The following is a 24,694-nucleotide window of genomic DNA, read 5'->3' as shown; positions in this document are numbered from 1 at the left end:
CAGAACGAAAACGTTGAAACCATCGTTGTGCGGTGGAAATGGAAACTGTATCGGGTCCATAAACTGCAAAAATTTTATTGGCAGCTTGAGATGCATTTTTACCTTTTTCATAGTAGTACTGTAAAATATGTCGAATTTTCTCTTTATTTTGCTCCATATTTGCGACACTATAACTCACGAACGACTTAACCAAACAAAACACTGTCAAGGACTATAAATACCTTTCCAACAAGCTATAGTATGACTCGATACAATGAATACAACTAGAACTACGCGCTTACAACGACACCTCGCGGAAATACCGCAGGACTTTTTTGACAGCCTAATATATTTTTATTTTGTAACAGTCCTACAGACCGACGCGGGGTTCAGCTTGTTAGGACTCTGATATATAGGACCTAGAATGTAGAAAATCACACGATTTCATGTTTGCTGAGAAGTTGTTTGACAATTTCGCATATATTTTCCATTTTTTCCAAACATGACCGTTCGCCAAGTCCACTTGTCTGTGATGTACGATTTTCCACGTAAACTCTCCCCCGATTTCACGCAATTCTCCACAACTTCAAAACCGCTTCTGTGACGGTTTTGGCGTCAAAGACACGATTACCTTTTCTCTCGGTCCTTCCTGCCATCTTTCCATCTTCTTCAACCGGTCACCGCCTGCTCAGAAGTGTGTATTACCTCAAAGATTGTGAGTGACACTTGGCGAGAGGCTCCTACGCTACCGTTTGGCATTGTCTCCTCATCCTCATCCCATCCCACTAAATCGCCAGCTTCTCAATCGCCAAGATGCTGCTGCTTTCCCGCCATGACTGACAATTCGCCGCAGCAAAAAAAAAAAAAAAGAGACAGAGAGCGAGCGAGTGAGCAGGACGCGGTAATTTTAGTTTTCAGAAGTCTTTCGCTTTAAATTACACGCTCACTAAAAGCAACGAGCGTGACTGATTCTCCTTTCGAGTGCGCGCGCGAAGCGGAGGCGAATTTCTTACGGCCGACGGTAGCAAAACAGGAAACCAACTTTTAACTCATCGTCCTGGCAAACGCCTCGATGATTCAAAGCTAGGGATAATTGTGCAATACACACACATGCAGTAACCCCCCGTTCGTATCACAGGGGCTACTATGATTGATGCCTACACCAACGCCACTTCACGCCATTCGAAAGCGTAAACATTGCATCACGTGCACTTAATTAAAGCGACGCGTCGCTGCTCGGGAAATGGAAAACGTCAGCTGTTCGCGCAAAACACAACAAAACAAAAACCATCCTCCACCTCCTCCCCTCCCAAGCCACAGGAATCGTGTTTCAATTTTTGAGTATCCTCCGCCATAAGAAAATAAAGCAGAATGCCAACAATTCCGAAAAACGTACCGACATTTCATCGGTCACCGGATAATTTACGAACTGGTGAGGGTTAACAACACTCCGAAAAACTGAAATGTATCAAATTGTATCATTTTACGACGTTATTTTTCTTTTTTTTTTTCGCTTGCGATTTGGCTCGAACTAAATTTTATGATGCTAATGCGCTAATTAGACATAATACGTCATATCGTATGCGTATGCGTATGCGTATGCGTATGCGCGCACCCTAATTTAGTCTCGTGCCCTCGACACGAGATCGAGCGAGAGAAAAACATCCAAAACCGACCAAAAATCACTGCTGATGAGTTATAAATTATTCTGCTCTCTGACAACCTTCACGAGATTTTGGGTGGATGCAATTTGATATATGTTTATTTCTGTTCTCCGACCGAGAAGACAGTAGCTGAGATTTTTTTTATTCGCAGTTTGTTTATACCCGCCGAGGCGTAATAAAGTGACGAATTCGCGAGGAAAAAACTATGGATGGGTTATACCTATGATATAACCGCAAGGTTGACGTAGGACTGCCGTTGTCTTAGTAATCATTTGTGTTTTTTTCAATTAGCAATAATCGCACTACGAATGCCCAAATGCCTCATTGGGTACGATATCGCCGCTGCGCAGAGTTGTTGATTAAATTATTGATTAAACTAGTGAATGAATGAAAGAATTTACGAATTCAATTGCAAACAAATCCCAATTTAGGTCAATTCATGCATTATGGTAGTGGTTATCGCAGCAAATAGTTATCAACATTTTGCCTAATAATCAAACGGTATGCGTAGAAGTTTAGTGAGCTGGCGACATGAAGGGGCATGCAGTCTTGAATAACCGAGCCAAAGCGTTGCATTTATATCCGCTTTTGTAGACCGTGTTAGCAAAACGCATTCCGGAGTGTAAAAATGCATGGGGGTTTAAAAAGTACTGCCAAGATCTGGAATGCCGATTTTCCCAATTTATTGGTTTCGGAATCTGTGTTGGGAAAACACATTCCGGTTTGCAAAAACGCAAGCGAGTACAAAAATACTCGCAGCTTGCATCTTATTTGCAATGCCAATTTTCCCCGGCTCCATAGTTTAGAAGTCTGTGTTAGGGAAACATTCCGATTTGCAAAAACGCAAACGAGTACTAAAGTACCCGCTGCTTGTATCTTTTTTGAAACGCCGATTTCCCTTGGCTCCATGGTTTTGAAGTCTGTGTTAGGGAAACATTCCGATTTGCAGAAACGAAAACCAGAACAAAAGTACCCGCTGCTTGTATCTATTCTGCAATGCCGATTTCCCCAGGCTCCATAGTTTTTAAGTCTGTGTTAGGGAAACATCCATTCATTCCTGCGATGGTACCTCAATCACTGTTCAATTATAACTGAGTGGATTTCCGAGCGGCGCTCGCTTATATACCGATTGGTGATTTGAATAGCCTGTTTTGAAAGCAATTTTAAGGCTATTGAAAAAAAGTTTTTGGATCAAAAAGTAACAAGTATATAACGCGAAGACATTTTATCTTTCGAATGAAGTGTTTATAATACCATTTCGTTTAGTTGTTCAGGAGTTATTAACGCTCAAAATCTCGGTCTCCGGCGTAACGCTTTCGTTTTCGAAACTTTGATTTTACACCCCGGTATAGAAATGAAAGACGTAGTCCTACGTCAAAACCGACAATTATGGTTGGTCTGAAATAGTATACTGTCTCCAACTGACACGGTACGGCTGTGAAAGTTCACCAGAGTGAATTGTCTAGCGTGGCAGTGTTGAGAACGCTGGTTGCGCGGGAATGAATGACTGCACAGGGTGAGCATGTTGGAATGACGGAGAAATTTGTTCTAGAGCAAGGCTACTCAGAATCATTTATCCACAAACCCAATTTGCTTCGACATTTGGGACCATGTAGGGGAAATGCAGGTAAAATGGTCATGGGTGGTAAAATGAACCAGTGCTTAAATTTCAATAATTCCACTAACAATCAATTGATACTCATTGTCCACCCTATTCTTAGAGCAAACGAAGCCTGTTATGCATGAATCTGTCCAATGTTGAAAATAATAAACAAAAACAGAAATTGCTCTCTCGGTAGCCATCCGGATGTAATTTTAAGCGCATCGTATTTAAAGAATTTTCCTTGACATTTATTTTATTCGACCTGATATTTTCGACATATCACCAGTTTGAACGACTGTTCACATATTCTAGAAGAGGTTAACAGATATTCTGTTTGATTTGCATTCGAAATTACTATGTTGTTTAGGGGCAAAATGAGCCACCTCCGGATAACGACTTACGATGTTATGTTTTCTAAAGCTGATATACCTTATCACATGTTACTCTTCAAGGGATTTCTTTCGTGGCTTTGTCCTTGGAAAAATATGCCACTCCAACCAAAACCCAGCCTCTTTAAACTCAGCCTCTTTTTTTCTTACTATGTTTCTGTACGTATTAGAAAATTTCAATTACAACTATAGGTGAATAGGCCCAGCTTATTTCATACACGTACCTACCATTTCAATAATGATTTAAACAAATTTTGATAAGAAACAACGCTTAATCTATCCCATTGAGCATGATATGTGTAATTGTTCTTTTTTTTTTATTTAAGCCGCACACTAACAATATGTTCGATTTGACGACTTTTTTCTTTATTTTTTTTTGTAAAAATTATTCGATATCTTGAGCAACACTTAGTTAGGCTAGGATATTCTTCGAAAACCAGAGATTGTAGCGGTATGTGGACGCAGTGAAAAGATATATTTCTTTAGCATGTCCATTTTATCACCTCTTCCCCTACAAATTATAATAGCTACCCCAAAATTCTGATCTCCATTATCATACGACCAACTCTAGTTTGGGCTATTCTTTCAAGCGTCCTCAATGTTAATGAAATGATATCATTCTTGGCCGAAAAAATGTGTTCAAGCGTCAAATGCACAAATAAAAGCACCTTTTTGAAGAGTGTTAAAATATTTGTATTTATGGAGTGGACCTCTCATTCTCTTACACTGAGTGTAAGCTTGGAATTGTACCCAAAAACAAAATCCCAAACAATGCCCGGCACATTACATCACATTATAAAATGAAATTAGATCATTAAAGTATACACGGAAGAGAGCTTTTCCTGCTGAGAGGATGTAAACAACTTATTTTGCTTTTGACGCTCTCTCAATTGCAAAGTGTCTCTTGTTTTGCTCTACATGGGCTGGAAAGTCCCGGGTTATTTTAATGAAAACAATCGGTTTTTGGGCAAAGCTGTAATCATTCCTCAACACAGTTTCGTTCGAGGGCAATACACTTGGTATAACGAGTTTCTAACATTTCGATTCCTTTTCTGTAGTACGAAACGTTTAAGACTTCGAAATATGGCTCAGTTTCTGCGATGGTTTCCTCGTTCGATGCGAATCTCTTTCCCTGGAGCCACCCCTTGAGGTTTGAGAGCATATAGCAGTCGCTGGGGGCCAAGTCTGGGGAATGCGGTGGGTGAGCAACCAATTGGAACCGAAATTGGTCCAACTTGGCCATAGCTTTTAATGACGGATGCGACGGTTTGTATAGTACACTCCGGTAATTGTTTTTCCCTTCTACAGGTAATCGATGAAGATTATGCAATGCGCATTCCAACAAACAGAGGCTAAAACCATCCCGACCGACCGTTGGCCTTTTAGCCGCTTTGGCCGACTTTCGTAGCTTGTCAGCCACTCTGCAGACTGCCTATTTGACTCAGGAGTGTGGTAATAGATTCACATTTCAACCATTGTCACGAAACGTCCACTCGATTACGTTTCAACAACGTCAAACTGTTGAATCATCAACGCGACGCTGTTTTTAGTCGGGTTCAGCAAACGTGGCACCCATCGCGGGGATAGCTTTATTTGAACTAGCGATCGATCGCTCATTAAGGGAACGCGCAACCAATGTAGCTACAAAGACCCCCGGATAGCACATTTAATAAAACTTCTAAACTCTTTTAATGTAATGTATGAGGATGTCAAAAAATTTGCTAAATATTTATTTTGGGTGTATATCAAAGCCCGCATTATACGTTGAAATAACAAGGTCGTCCCACAAAATGCAATAAAATGCTGAAAATGAGATGCAAACACGAAAAAAAAATTCATTACAATATTTTTTTCCAAAGCCAAATGCAGCTGATAATCATCGCTTGCTTGCTGAAGCTTACAAAGAGTATGCACTTATATGCGCATTGATTGACGGAATAGATTCTTCGGACCTAAATCAAACTAATGAGCAGCTAAACAATTTGGATCACTCACTGGATTTGGTTTTCACAAAATTTTTGATCGCCTATCTGCTAATCCTACCGATTTTCATCAGAGATGTGTTTAAGAGTGTGCGAGCGTCTTTGACAAGACATTTTGTGACATTTTTCGCCAATGGCAGACTAGAAACGTTCCTATGAAATGATGGCAAATTTCAGGTTCTAGGAGTTCGTCTCTCATCCGGAAGGCGATGAATACATCTTATCCTACTTGAAACGTGCAAGTAACGACTACATATCACACGTTTTTAGGGTTCTGTTTCGTCGAGATTAAAAATCCTCTTGGAGCTTTAAAATAGTCATAAAAAGTAATAAGGATTGAGACAAACGACCACGGATTCAGGACAGGACCGCATCGAAGAACATAGCACTTACTGCTGAAAAATACCTTCTTCACATTCGGCTTGAAGTGCGCGGCACTTTGACACTAATTCACGAAAATTGAATGATCGATCGGAAAAAGTTACCAATAAATCCAAGCGCACTCCATGATTTCTTAGTAGAAAGTGAAGATTGTTGAATCATGATTCATTCTCATTCTCGTCTATTCACGTAACGCCTATTCCCACTTTTATTTACAGTAAACATGTGCGACTCTTTCCAGCAGTCGGTATAAGCTTCCCGCTCGAACGACTGATAGAAAATTAATGTAAGCAGCTCTGCAATTACACCTTGTGGTGTAATTTTTGGTTGGGAAGGTTTTGTTTCTCACTGGATCGGTGTCTCTAGTAACACTTTGCGGTCTACATGAGTGCAAATTGTGTCGCCGGCGGGATACTGTTGTCGGTGGTTCTATTGCCTCACACGCGTAAGTCCAACATTTCGCACGATCAGCACGTTTGCATTCCCGGCAAATCAGTCACTAGTTATCTGAGGGATTTTACCACCACCTGTTTCGAAGCTAATAAAGAAACGGCACAGTTAGACATGATCTACACAAACCTCGGAGCAATTTGGGATCATCACTGTTCGTGCTATTGTTCAACGACTTTACGCAAGCTCATAAATGCCGAGGATCTGAAGATCTACATCGTGGTACGTTGCATCGAGGATTGTCTACATCTTCAAAGACTACTCGACAAGTTAGTGTCGCAACAACAAACATGTTATTAGCGTCGCTTGATGTGATGACCTCTCATCGATCCAAAGACCCGTTTGTTTCCGATTACCACATCGATGATAAGGCAAACGAACAGCTTGGCTTCATCTCCAAAAGTGATAAAGATTTTAAGGATCCACATTGCCTCAAAGGCACTGTATTGCTCACTCGTTCGCCCGAAGTGAACCTTTGGGCTTAGGGTAGGTTGCCGAGACATTGGTTCCTGATGCAGCATTCATCGTACCTTGTATATATTTAAAATTAACCCTTTGCAGTCGTATCAAATTTGGACATGGCTGTACTGGTCGGACTCATTTTTACTAGGAAAAGCAGTGATGTATAACCTTGTGAGATTATATGCAGTATAAGTGTAGCTTGTGAGTTTATGAAAGATGATCAAGATTTATTTATTTTTATGTAAACTTCAGATAAGTCAGATACTAAAGGGTGTGTCACATCAAATTGCATCACGGAAAAAACGCTGTAGAAATTGAATGTTTAGGAATTATATCTTCAGCTTTCGCTTATAATCGGATAAGAGTGTATAGATCACGTTGGCCATGCTTCACTGTCAATTTTTCGTAAATTTGGAAAAATGTCGTCGAACGAAAAAGAGCGTCGTGAATTAATCCTGCGCACTCATTTCGAGAATCCGCAGTTGTCACATCGGGACATCGGTAAGATGCTGGGAATCGTCCAATCCACGGTCAGCAGAGTACTAAAACGATACTTCGAGAACCTAACCATCGACCGGAAGGTGAAGAACGGCAAAAATGGATGCTCCGTCAGTGAAAAAGATCACAAGCGCGTAGTTAAGCAGTTTAGACGTGATCCGAGAAGTTCGGTCCGGGATGTCGCCAATAAGCTGAGTTTGTCAAGTTCATTCGTCCAGCGGACCAAGCAGCGGGAGGGCCTGCGTACATACAAGGTTCAGAAGGCTCCTAACCGCGACGAAAGGCAAAACATGGTGGGGAAGACGCGAGCCCGGAAGCTGTACACCGAAATGCTGACGAAGCCGCATTGCCTGGTAATGGACGACGAAACCTACATCAAAGCGGACTTTCGTCAGCTGCCGGGCCTGTTGTTCTTCTCCGCAGAGGACAAATTCAGCGTTCCGGAGGAGATTCGCAAGCAGAAACTATCCAAGTTTGCCAAAAAGTACATGGTGTGGCAAGCGATCTGCTCTTGCGGAAAGCGGAGCGCCCCCTTCGTGATGACCGGCACGATAAACGGACAGGTTTACCTTAAGGAGTGCCTACAGAAGCGCTTACTACCACTATTGAAGCAGCACGAGGGCCCGACCCTGGCCGGATCGCGCTTCGTGCCACTATTCAAAGGACGTGTTGGAGTGGTACGAAGCCAACGGGGTCACCTTCGTGCCGAAGGAAATGAACCCGCCCAACGCGCTGGAGCTTCGCCCAATAGAAAAATATTGGGCGATTATGAAGCAGGCCCTCCGGAAGAACCCAAAAGTTGTCAAATCGGAGGCGGACTTCAAGAGAAAATGGATTTCTGTTCAAAAAAAACTACAACCTGACGTTGTACAGAACCTTATGGACGGGGCAAAGAGGAAGGTGCGAGCATACGGGCTTGGGCTCGAAGTATGAATAAAAAGAAAATGCCAAAAGTTGTTTAATAGTTTTTATTTTACTGTCTAAAATTTTCAAAAGGATCGGTCTACTGGGCGAATTTCTACAGCGTTTTTTCCGTGATGCAATTTGATGTGACACACCCTTTAAACAGTGTGTTTCAATGTTTCAATCTTCCGAAACACTCCTCAACATGCAGTTCAGGTGTTCGCGTGTATCACAAAAATAACTAGTTTGGCGTCTTCCACCTTTTATTTGTCTGTTTAAACATACAGAACAATACTCTTTGCCACAATACATGGAGTTTTCATGAGGGCTTTCCTCAAGCATGGGTGACAACTTTTGTTTATACTGAGTACCGTTATGTATCTATCTATCTATCTATATATATAAAAATGGAGTGATGTCTGTCTGTCTGTCTGATTCTTATAGACTCGGAAACTACTGAACCGATCGACATGAAAATTGGTATGTAGGGGTTTTTGGGACCGGGGAAGGTTTTCGTGATATTTTGAGACCCCTCCCCCCCTCTCTAAGGGGGGGCTGCCATACAAATGAAACACAAATTTCTGCATTACTCGGAAATTAACCAAGCAAACGAAACCAAAGTTGGCATGTGAAAGTTTTAGGGTGCAATAAATGTTTCTATGATGGTTAGACAGTCCTTCCCCCACTCAAAGGGGGGGCTGCCATACAAATGAAACACAAATTTCTGCATTACTCGAAAATTAATCAAGCAAATGAAACCAAATTTGGCATGTGGAGGTTTTAGGATGCAATAAATGTTTCTATGATGGTTAGACAGTCCATCCCCCACTCAAAGGGGGGGCTGCCATACAAATGAAACACAAATTTCTGCATTACTCAAGAATTAATCAAGCAAATGAAACCAAATATGGCATGTGGAGGTTTTAGGATGCAATAAATGTTTCTATGGTGTTAAGATACTCCTTCCCCCTCTCTTAGAGGGGGCTGCCGTACAAATGAAACACAAATTTTTGCATTATCCGAGAATTAATCAAGAAAATTAAACCAAATTAGGCATATGGAAACTTTAGGGTGCAATGAATGTTTCTATGGTGGTTAGATACCCCTCCCCCCTCTCTTAGGGGTGGCTGCCATACAAATAAAACACAAATTTCTGCATTACTCGAGAATTAATCAAGCAAATGAAACCAAATTTGGCATGTGGAGATTTTAGGATGCAATAAATGTTTCTACGGTGTTAAGATACTCCTTCCCCCTCTCTTAGAGGGGGCTGCCGTACAAATGAAACACAAATTTTTGCATTATCCGAGAATTAATCAAGAAAATTAAACCAAATTAGGCATATGGAAACTTTAGGGTGCAATGAATGTTTCTATGGTGGTTAGATACCCCTCCCCCCTCTCTTAGGGGTGGCTGCCATACAAATAAAACACAAATTTCTGCATTACTCGAGAATTAATCAAGCAAATGAAACCAAATTTGGCATGTGGAGATTTTAGGATGCAATAAATGTTTCTACGGTGTTAAGATACTCCTTCCCCCTCTCTTAGAGGGGGCTGCCGTACAAATGAAACACAAATTTTTGCATTACCCGAGAATTAATCAAGCAAATTGAACCAAATTAGGCATATGGAAACTTTAGGGTGCAATGAATGTTTCTATGGTGGTTAGATACCCCTCCCCCCTCTCTTAGGGGTGGCTGCCATACAAATAAAACACAAATTTCTGCATTACTCGAGAATTAATCAAGTAAATGGGCGGGACGAAGTTTGCCGGGTTAGCTAGTTATTCATAAGAGCACCGTTTGGATTCGTGAACTGGTTCACCAAACATTAAAATTCGTTTCGAAAAAGTATGAACATATTGCCATATTGTTACATAAAGTACAAGATTAGTATACTTCCTTGCTGTGGTGGCTGAAAGCACCGACCGGAAGCATAAAAAAGGCTTAAAAGCAGACAAACGACCGCAATGGATTAAAAGGGAAAATTCGAAAGAAATTTTACTGAAAATTACCATTTAGATCGATTCTACAGATCTGAACGATAACATACAAGCTCTCTTGAAATATATTCGTCATTTTTACCTACCAAAATATTCACTAGAAATTAATTATATGGCAGAACAACGTTTGCCAACGTCAGCTAGTGCTAATATATAGGACTTTTACTGGGTATTGGTAGTCTGTCTGCAAGAGCTAATTGAAGCGCGTCTATTTTCAACCCATTTATCTGTTCGAATAACAAAAGCACGAAGTTCGAGCCTCATCTGGTGAAGTACGTATTACATTTACTGATTATTCCAAAAAAATTATTCAGTAGATTCAAATAATCAACGAACCTGTAGAAACCTTAACATCCGTAAGGGTTGTGAGTTATTGGCTTGTTTCTTTTCTAAATAAAAGGAAAGTGGGCAGTTTGATGTTATTCAGGACACTCTATACAACTAATAGTAATTGTCAGATACCGACTAGATTAGAACGGCTGAAGATGAACTTTATACCGAAGACCACCAACCCTCTTAGGTGTCCCCCAGATTCGACCGACAGAAAATGTTAGGCCCAACCTCAAACCAAAGGATTTATTCCAATAACTTCGTGGCCAAAACGGAAATGCAGCTGATCGCTCAGACCACAAAAGAGTTGAAGGCCATGCTGACATCCATCGCGTCGGCGTCGAAGCATTTTTGCAGAAGATTTTTGCATTATCTTTTAAAAATTTTCTCGTCATCGCCATCCGAAACACAGTGAAATAATTGATGTAACCATGTCAAGGTCAATGCTCAAAGACTATTTGAATAGAATAAGATATAGTTAAATTTCACTGTAATATTTGGGCAGCATATTTAGTCTACGCTGGTTTGACGAAATAAATAAATAAATCTATATATATAAAAATGGAGTGATGTCTGTCTGTCTGTCTGATTCTTATAGACTCGGAAACTACTGAACCGATCGACATGAAAATTGGTATGTAGGGGTTTTTGGGGCCGGGGAAGGTTTTCGTGATATTTTGAGACCCCTCCCCCCTCTCTAAGGGGGGGCTGCCATACAAATGAAACACAAATTTCTGCATTACTCGAGAATTAATCAAACAAATGAAACCAAATTTGGCATGTGGAGGTTTTAGGATGCAATAAATGTTTCTATGGTGATAAGATACTCCTTCCCCCTCTCTTAGAGGGGGCTGCCATACAAATGAAACACAATTTTTTGCATTACTCGGAAATTAATCAATCAAACGAAACCAAAGTTGGCATGTGAAAGTTTTAGGGTGCAATAAATGTTTCTATGATGGTTAGACAGTCCATCCCCCACTCAAAGGGGGGGCTGCCATACAAATGAAACACAAATTTCTGCATTACTCAAGAATTAATCAAGCAAATGAAACCAAATTTGGCATGTGGAGGTTTTAGGATGCAATAAATGTTTCTATGGTGTTAAGATACTCCTTCCCCCTCTCTTAGAGGGGGCTGCCGTACAAATGAAACACAAATTTTGCATTACCCGAGAATTAATCAAGCAAATTAAACCAAATTAGGCATATGGAAACTTTAGGGTGCAATGAATGTTTCTATGGTGATTAGATACCCCTCCCCCCTCTCTTAGGGGTGGCTGCCATACAAAAAAAACACAAATTTCTGCATTACTAGAGAATTAAACAAGTAAATGGGAAGGACGAAGTTTGCCGGGTTAGCTAGTAAATAAATAAAAAAAAATTGATTATGTAACTTGTTAAAATCGTCTTTTGAATTAAACGGATAAATTATCCAGCCAGCTCTCTTTAGTTTTTGTTTTTAGTTTTAAGTAGTATTAAAAATGTATTGGTCTACAATTTTTGATTGATGACAAAATAAATAAATAAAATAAATTAGTCCTTTTTAGTGCATAAATTATTGTATTCAATTTACAACTTCGTCAAATATCAAATTTTGTACAGAAATCGAATTCAAATTATGATATTTTTGAAGAAAAATATAGTACCCCTCTAAGATTGGTCATATGAATTGAAGATTACAGTCTGATGTATCATAGAAAAAAATCCAGCTGAATGGTTGAAGCTCATACACTCTGTCTTAAAACTGAACTAGTTTATCGAAAATCATTCTTCCATCTCATTCAATCTCCAAGAAAATGCAATAAAATTGTATTATCCCAGAAGGGGAAACCCGAGAGATAAACTCGGTACGATTAATGGAACCTTATTACCACGCACCATTTGAAGCGATCGAGAAAACAGAGACCCCGGAAAGATAGAGGCGCGAGCACGTACAAATAAATAATTCAATTAAACAACTGCAGGAAGAATCATACCCTCTGTGTCTGCGTTTTGATGACTCTCTAAGCCGAGTGCTACTTCTGCTGCTGCTGCTGCTGCCCTTTTCCGAGTTTTTGTCACCCATTAGTACGACATTGAACGCAACACAGTAACAGAAAAAACAAAAATGTACAAAAAGAGTCATCACCAGCAGCCACCATCACCGCCCTCCCCAGTAGTAGGAAACAAATGAGCACTTCTCGAGTATCTCCTCAAAATTGGCTGACTTGAGCTTCGATTTTCCACGCTTTTTTTGATTGCGAAGACGGCGGCGGTGGCAATCATCATCATCGTCTCGCGTGGGAGGCAACGACCGATCAAAGTGAGTACACCGATCTACAGTGTGCTGTTTTTATTTTGTTATATATTTTTTGTCATAGACCAGCTGTCTATATCGAGGAAGTGTTCTCGATTGACCGTTTGAAATCGAAATTGTCACAGCGAACAAGAATGGGGCCATTGTTTCATAGGTTCGGGAGCCTGAAAAAATGTTTTATGTGACTGCGGGTGAATATCGTTGCAAACATGTAAAAATGATTACGAGATCAATGAGGCGGTTTAGGAATTTTCTATTGGCCTTATATCTCAAAATGGCTCAAAAATCATTCCTAGCGGCTGATAAATACAATGTAACCTTGACTAGTTGGCTCACCAACAGGATTACCATCACAAAACTGGAACACACATGACCATATGAAAATTTGGAAAGAATCTTCTAACGTGACGTGTTGGAGGGTCAACATATATACTACAGTGATAGACATTCGTTTCGCCGCACTTGAAAGAAAGAAATTTGAAACACTTACAAAACAACTAGGAATGTTCTTGTTATCGAGATACTTATTCGCTGTAGTGATAGTATATTTAAATCACTTTTATTGAAAGGAAGTGCGTCACAATCACACACACACACAAGGCGGCATCGGTTGATATAAACATTCAAACATCGTTTTTTCCCGAGACATATGTTTAGCCGCAGGACATAAAAATCGAGTTTTCGCATAATCACTAAGCCTTTATCTGTGTTTTTTGAAAAAACACTTAGGAATGTTCAATTTACAAGATAAATATTAGATGTGCAACGTAAGAAGTTGTTCAGATTAGTGATTCACGTAGAATTTAAAGGAATAGGCGAAAGGTATTCTATTGACGGAAGAGGGGCGGAAAATAATAGAGATATTCAGTGAACAAAAGTTTTCTAATCGCTCGATCGTAACAAAAATTTGTCGATCTGAGAAAGTGGTATGGAATTTCTTTATTTATTTATTTATTTATTTGTTTGGGGTGATCAGCACGATAACGGCTATTTACACCCAGTTTCGATGAAAGTACAATTATTCATTTCTTATATACTACTTACAGCTAGATTTGTGAATATAATCCAATAGATTTTAAGTATTGATATAATTTTTTATGACTCGAAGAACTATTATCTAAAAGTATTCTATTGTTAATATTAAATTGATTCCTTTCTCTATCAAATTGTTTACAATAGTACAGAAAATGTTCCACAGTTAGTGGACATCGACAAGCGCTGCACTCTGGAGGTACATCTCTTCTAAACAGGTGTTTATGAGTCAAATAACAGTGTCCAATTCTAAGCCTACTTAAAATGATTGCTTCTTTTCTAACTCGTGCGAAAGATGAATTCCAAATATAAACCGAATCCTTAATAGCTCTAAGTTTGTTATTTTGAATGCTTGACCATTCTACCTGCCACATATTGAAGATTTTTCTTTTCACAAGAGCATTCAAATCATAGAAAGGGATTTTTTCGACTTGGCACCCACATAAAAACTTTTGTTTTCCCCTCTTTTTGAATACTATTTAAGCTAAGCTGGATATTCTGCACTATAGGGTTTGAAGAAAATATATCTTGAATGCTTTGCAAGGAGCTCATTGAATCTGTACAAATCACGAAGTTAAAATCCAACTCATTCGATTGAACCATCTCCAATGCCGTCAATATTGCTTTGAGTTCCGCCGAAAAAATCGAATAAGCTTTTGGGAGATGTATCTGAATAGAACCTTTTTCACTATAACAAGCGAACCCTGTGCAATTTCTTATTTTTGACCCGTCCGTGAATATGAAATGATAATTTCTGTATTTTTTGCAGAGCTTCAAATATTCGTATTTAAATAAAGGAGCATTGCAATTTGATTTAGTGGTTCTGTGAAGCGAATAATCTATCCTTGTTTCCTTGGCGCTCCATGGTGGAAATGAATGAAAAGATTTCAATAGTGTAGTCGGTTGAATTCCTGTTTCTTCAAGTTATTGATTACTTCGATACCGAAATGATTCGTTTACAGCGCTATTATGCAGCGTATTTTTAACCGCATTGATAGGATGGTTTCTTAAAGATGTTATTTTTATCCCTAAATTTATTATTAACAAATTTCTTCTGAAATGTAAGGGCAGAATACCAGCCTCCGCTAGTATGCTTTTAGTAGGGCTTGTTCGAAAAGCACCGGTTGCCAATCGCGTTCCAAGGTGATTAATGGAGTCTAGTTGGTTCAATAATTGTTTTCTACCCGTTGAGTAAATCACTGATCCATAGTCGATTTTAGAAACAACCATTATTTTGTGGAGCATGAGCAACGTTTTCCGATCTGAACCCCATGTGGTATTTGCCAAGGTTCGAATTAAACGAATTGCTTTCGAAGCTTTTGCTTTGAGATACTTTATATAAAGAAAGTCCAAGTGAGTTTGCGGTCGAATATCATGCCCAAAAATTTGTGTTTTTGAACAAATTCGATGTTTTGATCCTGTAAGCACATGGTGGGATCGGTATTGCATTTTCGCAATTTGCAGAAATGAATTGCTTTTGTTTTTTCAACTGAAAATTTGAACCCAGTTCTTGCACACCAGCTCATGAGATTATCAAGAAATAATTGAAGTTCTGATTTGATATTTTGTAGGTTCTTACCTTTAGCGTAAACCGCAAAATCGTCAGCAAAGGAAAGCCCAACTATTTTTAGAGGATGTACGTCGTTTATAGAGTTTATAGCCACTAAAAAAAGCGTTACGCTTAATACCGATCCTTGTGGAATGCCATTTTCACTGTAGAAGTAAGATGAATATGTGTTTCCGACGCAAACCCTGAATCGACGATTTTTCATAAAATTGTTGATAAAAGCTAAGATATTACCGCGAACTCCTACATCGAACAGTGTTTTCATTATTATATGTTGCCAAGTAAGGTCGTAAGCCTTTTCAAGATCGAAAAACATGGCAATCAAATGTTCCTTTGCTGCAAAAGATTCCTGAATAAAGGGTGTGTCACATCAAATTGCATCACGGAAAAAACGCTGTAGAAATTCGCCCAGTAGACCGATCCTTTTGAAAATTTTAGACAGTAAAATAAAAACTATTAAACAACTTTTGGCATTTTCTTTTTATTCATACTTCGAGCCCAAGCCCGTATGCTTGTACCTTCCTCTCTACCCCGTCCATAAGGTTCTGTACAACGTCAGGTTGTAGTTTTTTTTGAACAGATATCCATTTTCTCTTGAAGTCCGCCTCCGATTTGACAACTTTTGGGTTCTTCCGGAGGGCCTGCTTCATAATCGCCCAATATTTCCCTATTGGGCGAAGCTCCGGCGCGTTGGGCGGGTTCATTTCCTTTGGCACGAAAGTGACCCCGTTGGCTTCGTACCACTCCAACACGTCCTTTGAATAGGGGCACGAAGCGAGATCCGGCCAGAAGATGGTCGGGCCTTCGTGCTGCTTCAATAGTGGTAGTAAGCGCTTCTGTAGGCACTCCTTAAGGTAAACCTGCCCGTTTACCGTGCCGGTCATAACGAAGGGGCGCTCCGCTTTCCGCAAGAGCAGATCGCTTGCCACACCATGTACTTTTTGGCAAACTTGGATAGTTTCGGCTTGCGAATCTCCTCCGGAACGCTGAATTTGTCCTCTGCGGAAAAGAACAACAGGCCCGGCAGCTGACGAAAGTCCGCTTTGACGTAGGTTTCGTCGTCCATTACCAGGCAATGCGGCTTCGTCAGCATTTCGGTATACAGCTTCCGGGCTCGCGTCTTCCCCACCATGTTTTGCCTTTCGTCGCGGTTAGGAGCCTTCTGAACCTTGTATGTACGCAGGCCCTCCCGCTGCTTGGTCCGCTGGACGAATGAACTTGACAAATTCAGCTTATTGGCGACATCCCGGACCGAACTTCTCGGATCACGTCTAAACTGCTTAACTACGCGCTTGTGATCTTTTTCACTGACGGAGCATCCATTTTTGCCGTTCTTCACCTTCCGGTCGATGGTTAGGTTCTCGAAGTATCGTTTTAGTACTCTGCTGACCGTGGATTGGACGATTCCCAGCATCTTACCGATGTCCCGATGTGACAATTCCGGATTCTCGAAATGAGTGCACAGGATTAATTCACGACGCTCTTTTTCGTTCGACGACATTTTTCCAAATTCACGAAAAATTGACAGTGAAGCATGGCCAACGTGATCTATACACTCGTATCTGATTTTAAAGCGAAAGTTGAAGATATAATTCCTAAAAATTAAATTTCTACAGCGTTTTTTCCGTGATGCAATTTGATGTGACACACCCTTTAGCAGTTTCTAATGATACTAGGTTGTCCATAGTGTTTCTGTATCTTCTAAACCCACTCTGTGATGGGCTGAAAAAGTTTATAGATTCGAGATACCATACTAATCTACGATAAATCATTTTCTCCATTACCTTACATGGGCAGCAAGTCAATGAAATAGGACGTTTGTTTGTTGGAAGAAGTGGATTTTTGTTAGGTTTTTCAATTGGTATAACTATCGACTCGTTCCAAAGGGATGGAAAGGATTGATTCGCAAAAATTTCATTGTATGTATCTAGTAGAAAAACTTTTGCGTTGTCTGGAAGATTTTTCAACATTTCATATGTGATTTGGTCAGGACCGGGTGATGAACCTTTGAAGCTTTTTAGTGCGGAATCTAACTCTTCATATGAGAAATTTATATTCAAAGGAGAGAGAAGGTCGATGAAATCAACATAATTAGTAACCTCAGCTATTGTTTTGAAATTCAAAAAAATAGGAGAATAGTTAGTTGAGCTTGACGTATGAGAGAAAGATTTCCCAAGTTCTTCTGCAATCGTCCGTGGATCAGTGATTAAGCGATCGCCTACTCTCAAGGCTGCAACACTTGAATTTTTAGATTTGCCTGCAATTTTTTGAACAGTTTTCCAAACTTGTTTACATGGAGTTCGTAGGTCTATCGAAGAAACACAGGATTTCCACGACGACGATTGTGACTTACGAATAATCCTGCGAGCTTTGGCTTTCGCAAGAGAATAAGCAATTTTATTTTCATAATTCATATATGTATTGAATTGCCGAAGTGCTTTTTCCCGTTCTTTTATAGCAGCCGCTACTTCTTCGTTCCACCATGCAGGCTTGGATCGTTTAATTGTGGAGGATGTTTTTGGAATTGACGAGATTGCGGTATTGACGACAGTGGAGGTAAATAATTCTACCCTATCTGAACTGGATGAGACATTTTCTGAATTAAGGCTGTTTGACACAATGTGTCTGTATGAATCCCAATTCGCTGCAGAAGTGATCCAATGAGGTCTTCGTTGATCTGATAGAGCTTTTGATGACGACTCGATTATCAATGGAAAATGGTCACTCGAACACAAATCCGAATGTACTCTCCAATCGAACTGTATACTTAAACAGGGACTGGCTAGCGACAAATCAATAGCAGAGTAATTGTTGGTTGCCTGACAGAAGTGAGTGTACGATCCGTCATTTAAAATATTCAAATTCATAGAATCTATAATCGCTTCTATGACATTGCCTTTAGCATTGGAAGAAGAACATCCCCAATTTGCACTGTGAGCGTTAAAATCTCCAGTAATTAACACGGGAGTTGGTAATTGTTCAACAAGGCGCTCTATATCGTTTTTTGAAACGTTTAAGGTCGGTGGAGTACAGACTGCAAATTGTGAATTGGAAAGGGAAATTTACACGTGCTGCTACTGCTTGTAACTCAGTATTTAAGTCAATCTCAACGGATTGTATTTTTTCGTTAATACACAAAGCAGTACCTCCAGAGGCGCGCAGATGATAATCATCGATTGTATAGTAAATCTTATAATTCTTTAAACTAGGCTTTCTGATGTGGTCAAAATGTGTTTCTTGAAGACTTATGATTTCTGAGCAATATTCGTGAACGAGTAGCTTAAGTTCGTTAAATTTATCACAAAATCCGTTGCAGTTCCATTGTAGGACTTTAAAACCCATTAGGAAATATAACATCGGAGTTAATTGTTAGTTCTAAATATTTTCATCTTCACAGCTACTATTCTGATTCAATAAAATCGAATTGGTGATAGCTTGTGATAGGGAGAATAAATTGGATTATTCTGAAGAACTTGCTTGATTTGGGAGAGGATTTTCAACACTCTCAGTATCCATTGTACTTACTTCGTCTGATTGTTCGCCTATTGTTTCTTCGGGAAGAGACACAGGATATTGTGCTGTTTTAATTTTGAATTGAAAACGTTGCGGATGTGGTTCGGGTGTCATCGGCGTTATCTCTGTCGTCATTGTCGTTGTTGTTGTCGTAGTCGTATTTGCTGAATTGTCGCTGAGTTCTGTTGTCAGTGAGTTACTATCGTTGCTGCTGGGTGATACAGATGGATGGTGATCTTGATGATCTGCGGCTGTGATGATGGTTGTGCAGGGCTTCCGTTCCGATTCTCCGATGTCCGTGTGAACTGAGCGTAACTTCTCGTGTAAACCGGTGCTCGAGGGACTTGTTGCCTTCTCCTTTTTCGCGCTTGCTTAACTGAGATTCGTTCCGTAACACGAATGCGTTGGATTTCTTTTTCGTCCATGAATATCTCACAAGAACGATCAAAAGCTGAGTGGGATTTTCCGCAATTGACACACTTCTCCGGGGATGAACAGTTGTCACCATGGAAAAGTTCTCCACATCTGGCACACATACGGTTGCGATTTCTACAATGCTTTTTCGTGTGTCCAAATCGCAGGCAGTCTTTACACCTGAGTGGGTTAGGTACATATAATTCAACTCTGCATCTATAAAATCCTACATCAATAGCATTTGGTAGATATCCTAGATCGAAAGTCAAGATGAAATTTCCAGTGGGCGTCTCTTTCATGTCCTTGAACTTGTTAATCCTTTCAACCTTTACTACGTGTGCGTCCTTTAGCTCCTTCTGAATTGCTTCATCCGTAAGTCGGGTCAAGTCCCAACAGTAAATCGTTCGGTATGTGAGGTTAAGGGTTGGATGCTCTGTGATCTTGATCTGCATCGATTCTCCAAGCCGAGTTTGTTTTAGCAACTTATTCGCTTGTTGTCGAGCGACAGTCTTCAACAATAGGCAGCCATTTTGTATTCTGCTGATTTCTATGTTCAAGGTTATCGTGTCCATTGCTTTTTTGATAAAGAATGGACTTACTTTGTCCATCGACTTATCTCCATCCTGCCGCTCCAGAACCAGGAACCGCGGTCCGTTGTTGTTTCCCTCGAAGCGCATTACTTTTGTGAACTGGATTTCATTTGAAATTTCCATTTCCATTGAACCGTCTCTGTGTCCACCACGCTTATTCATCTGCTTTTGTTTTTTCGTCTGGTGACTGGGTTCTGATTCGCTGAGCAAAGGCCCGAAACGCGAGCCAAATGCCCAGGAACCTCCTCCAGGGTCCTCACTCATAACCCCTACAGCACAGTGGTTTTTTTTTTTTTGAGATACCTTCACTACAAGTACAAAGAAAATACCGACTTTGAAAGACAAAGGAAATATGAAATTGACGAGCTTTTCCGAAAACGTGTTACTCTCACGAAGTCTAAACTCGAACTGGAGGAATTTCTTTAAAAAGTACCAGAAATATGGGATATAACGACCAACAGATGGGAACACCAAAGTTACTTTGCGTCTTAAAGATCGAATAAGACACGAAGCAACCAGGAAACGATGTCCTGCTCATACATTAAGGCAGAATCGGTTGTTCCGGTAACGAAGAGGCATATTGCGCGCATCTTGAATGAATCACTGTGCGCAACGGTACAAAACCCCTCGTCAACGTAAAACGCTTCTGATTCTTTCCCATTTATATAAATTCTTTATGCGAAACTAACGCTTCACTGTCATTCGTTGTGAATACGTCAGATACAGATTATATACCTCATTCACAGCAGTAATAGCGCAGGAGTACAAAGTTTATCGAAATTTATAAACTAAATCGATTGGTGAATACGATTTTTTCTATTTAGTTATAAGTAATATATTATTCTAAAAATTGAACACAACTAACTTAAAGACTGCTTACAGAACTCAACATTTATACTAAGAAAACGGTTACAAGTAGACGAATAAGTAAACAAAGGAATATAAATTGTAAGTGAACTATGAATACGAATACGAATTAAAATTAAAATAAAAATATTTCAGCTAAAAGCTTACTAAAAAAAACGAGTTCGCCTTGAGGAATCCGAACCGTCTCTGTAACAGTCACCAAACATCATGTTGAAGAAACCTCAAGGGAGGCCGAAACTGACCGCCACCCAGAACCATCTCATTTCCGCCCGGCAATACATGGAATGAAAACTAGAGTAGAGAAATGTTGTATTTTCCGGCGAAAAAAGTTCAATTTGGATAGTCCGGACTGTTACAGTTGCTATTGGTACAATTTAAGTCAACGGCATGTCGTGAGATCGAAGCGAAACTTTGGGGGCGGAAGTTTGACAGTGTGGGGAGCCGTTTCCTATCACAGCAAGCTTCTCATTTGTTTCATTTTCACCCGAATGAACTCCGGAAAGTATCTTCAATTACCGTTTTGATTGGCCGTATTGAGAATATCGCTACCGAGGATGTCGTTTTTTCAGCAGGATTATGCATAGATCCACATTTCCAAGCAATCGAAGGCATGGTTTGCCGAAAAGGACATTCCGCTTCTCGAATGCGGAATGTCCTCCTGCTGGCAGTTGATTGCAATCCCATAGAGAACCTATGGAGAATCTTGGCCGAGATGGTCTATGCAAACGGATGACAATTTGACAACATTTCCAGTCTCAAGGCAGTAATTCAGGAATGTTGGGCTATAATCAATATGGCAACACTTTAAAAGCTGTCTGACTCGATGCCAAATCGAGTTTTCAAAGTGATCCGAAATGGAGGTGGACATACTAAATATTAGACGAATGTCTACCCTGATTCCATATATTTGAATTACTTAGAAAACAAAAAGTGTATGTATACTTTTTTTTAGAATGAATTCGATTAAGTCGTCCTTTATCTTTTATGAGCAAAACTGTACAAAGAATTGACTTATTTTTACAAATATTGAGGAAAAATAGGGTGCGGCTAAACGAATGTCTACCACTGTAGGGTGCCAATGAATGTATGGGATAAAATCGACCCTAAAATTTCGTAAAGTTACCCCATACAAAATGTTCACCACCTCGAAAAAACACAGAATTGATGCCAAATGTCTTGAAATTGCATGTCACGTCAAGATTTACAGTGATCTAAAAAAAAAGTTTTGTCTAATATAATTTTAATAAAATGATTTGTGAAGAAAACCAATAATCAATCGATGTATATCGAGGGTTTTGCTGAGTTATATTGCATTTTGTACACTGAATATATGAAAAATGCTAGCTTTTTGAAAATTCTGTTTTCTCGCATCATGATGAGCTTATTCTTCCGCAGCGATTCTTGTTTATAATTTCAGCTCCTAAACACAAAATACATTATGCTGAAAAAACGATTTTGATTATTTCACTGAATTGGCGTCGAAATACAGGGTGCGTGGCGAATTTTTGCAGTAAACATGTTTTAGAAAATTTATTTTCTAAAACATTCATTTTTTGCGTAACATATGAGAATTGTAAATTATTCCAGTCAAAAAAATCGCCTCTTTTTTCGATGACTGTTGATAGACGCTTCCGGAAACGGCCGCATGCACGTTTTGCCATGTTTCGATCCATAGACGTCATCATCTCCATGATCTTAGCTTCCAGCGACCCAAGTGTGGTGTTCTATTGATATCCCGCTCGCCACACCCCACACAAAATAATCCAAAGGATTTATATCGGGACTGCTAGGAGGGCCAGATTTCTTTCTCCCAAAACTCCGGAACATTTTCAGTAGACCATTTCTGGGTTTTCTTACCATTATGAGCAGGTACTCCGTCTTGTTGAAGGATGAAATGACGGCCAACAGGAACCTTATTCATCCACGGGAGAACAACATCCAGCAGAACTAAAAGTATACATCAGCTGTTACTTTTAATCCTTGATCAAAGAAATACAGGGGCATTACATCCCCCTCGCTGGAGACAACGCCTAAAACCATCACATGGGTCGAAAACTTCGTTGGCATAACGATAGGATCCTGACTACGATCTGGTGCAAACCAACTGTCATTCTTTCGATTCACCTTTTGATTCTGATTGAAGTTTTTTCCATCAGAGGAAAAGGTTATAGGTTTAGTATGATGAGGATGCTTCAACCGACTCAGGAGTTTTTAGCTTCCTTCAATCGTCGTGATTTGGTCGCAGCGTTCATGAATTGACCTTCGCGTAGCACATACGACTTATAGGCAAGGTTTTTGGGCAATAGTCGCCGGATTGAGAAATATAATACACTATTTTTTCCGACGCTTTTACCGACCGAACTATTTCCTTTACGTTTGCTTCGGCGCGCAATAAAACGACGACAGCTGACCGATTACTCAACATTGTTTGACAATCGTTCTTTTTTGAAAAAATAACCATTACATGAATGTTTTCCACACTTTAGCAAGCTTCCATGCGGACGACAATGGATTTGCTAAGTGACTGTGCGCGATTTTGTTCTCCTTTCTTCGAGCATTGTGATTGTTTCCAAAACACGTTCGATCTATGGAATGACAAAAACATACTGTTGTTATGATTAATGTTGCCAATACATAGTACTAAAAACTTTCAGAAACCGTCCGCTAGGGGCGCTGTAATAAGTAAAATAGTTCGGAACATACTTAAACCCTTTTATAAGGCCGTGGCAACTATATTGTCACCAACAAAAAAATTTTTTTTTTCGCCGCGCTTGGAATACTATTTTAATATTCAAAAGGTATCTGGCAATGGCAACAATATTGCCACCAATTTTTTCAACTATTTTAATAGTTTCTCTTATCAAAGGTAAATATGTGTTCTTCCTCATGTCGATTCCTTGACTAGTTTCCACGGCCTTATAAAGGGTTAATTTCTCTTTCCGCTACAATGTTAGTTTTATTTTTGTTTTGAAGCAGCTCGAAATGCCAAAAAAAAATACTGTTTTGCATCCTTCTCCAACAAAAGGGACAGAATAGTGAGAGATGAAAACTATTCTCCTCGACAAATTGGGCTGCTAGCACGCAGGCGATCCGTCATATGCCGCACTGCACTCTACTCAAAGACCCGCGCCAATTCGTGCTAATTAACGTCACTTTCCGAATGATAAATGCCGAGATTTCGGCAGCCAAGATGTCTTCATCCCAACAGCTCTTGCAACAGCCAGAACCCACGACCAAGCCATCTCATTACTCATCCGAAAGGTCGACGTCGAATTGCTGCCGAGCGCGCGCATTCTTTCGGAAAAAGGTCGGAAAAAGTCGCCGGACCTTTTGTGTCTGGGGTGTTTTGGAGGATGCATTTCAGCCGATGAAGGCGATAAATTTAATCGAATTAAATCGAGATCTACTCTGGTTTCTACACCCCTCGCGTGGGTACAAAATAGCTGATTGTGAGAAGAGGGGAACCTTTATAGTTGTGCTTAGCGCTCCCGACAGTCATTCAAGATAAACGATCCAGTTGGAGAGCTAGGATGATCGCAAGCCTTCCTATCTATGTATGTACACTAGAGTGCCAATGAAAATGGTCATTTCGAATTTCTGAACGGGACTTCCTGAAATATGCAAAAAAAAATACCCTATGCAAAATTACAGCACAATCGGACTTTATTTACTAGTGTGGCAAAGACGTCAAAGTTTGAGGAACAACAATCACACAAGGGAGGAGGTACACTCAATCGGAGTTTCAAAAAAAATGAATGCTAAATGTCT

The 24,694-nt window shown here is 39.9% G+C and overlaps 1 protein-coding gene across 16 annotated transcripts in view; it reads right to left on the bottom strand.

Annotated features, from left to right (window-relative positions):
- The window catches only part of LOC129762000 (glutamate receptor-interacting protein 2), a 119,731-nt gene that overhangs the window by 61,504 nt on the left and 33,533 nt on the right, over positions 1–24,694 (bottom strand). Inside the window, exon 1 of one of the 16 annotated variants that reach the window (XM_055759919.1) lies at positions 15,555–16,722. The exons of the other annotated variants lie outside the window; for them this stretch is intronic. Within the exon in view, the coding sequence (XP_055615894.1) occupies positions 15,555–15,858 (304 nt within the window). The 5' untranslated portion in view covers positions 15,859–16,722. Of the gene's footprint in view, positions 1–15,554; positions 16,723–24,694 lie in introns of those variants that run through there. 16 annotated transcript variants of the gene reach the window in all.

This window comes from Toxorhynchites rutilus, chromosome 1 (assembly GCF_029784135.1).
Source record: "Toxorhynchites rutilus septentrionalis strain SRP chromosome 1, ASM2978413v1, whole genome shotgun sequence".
Lineage (NCBI taxonomy): Eukaryota > Metazoa > Arthropoda > Insecta > Diptera > Culicidae > Toxorhynchites > Toxorhynchites rutilus.
This window is presented reverse-complemented; position numbering and strand designations above follow the sequence as displayed.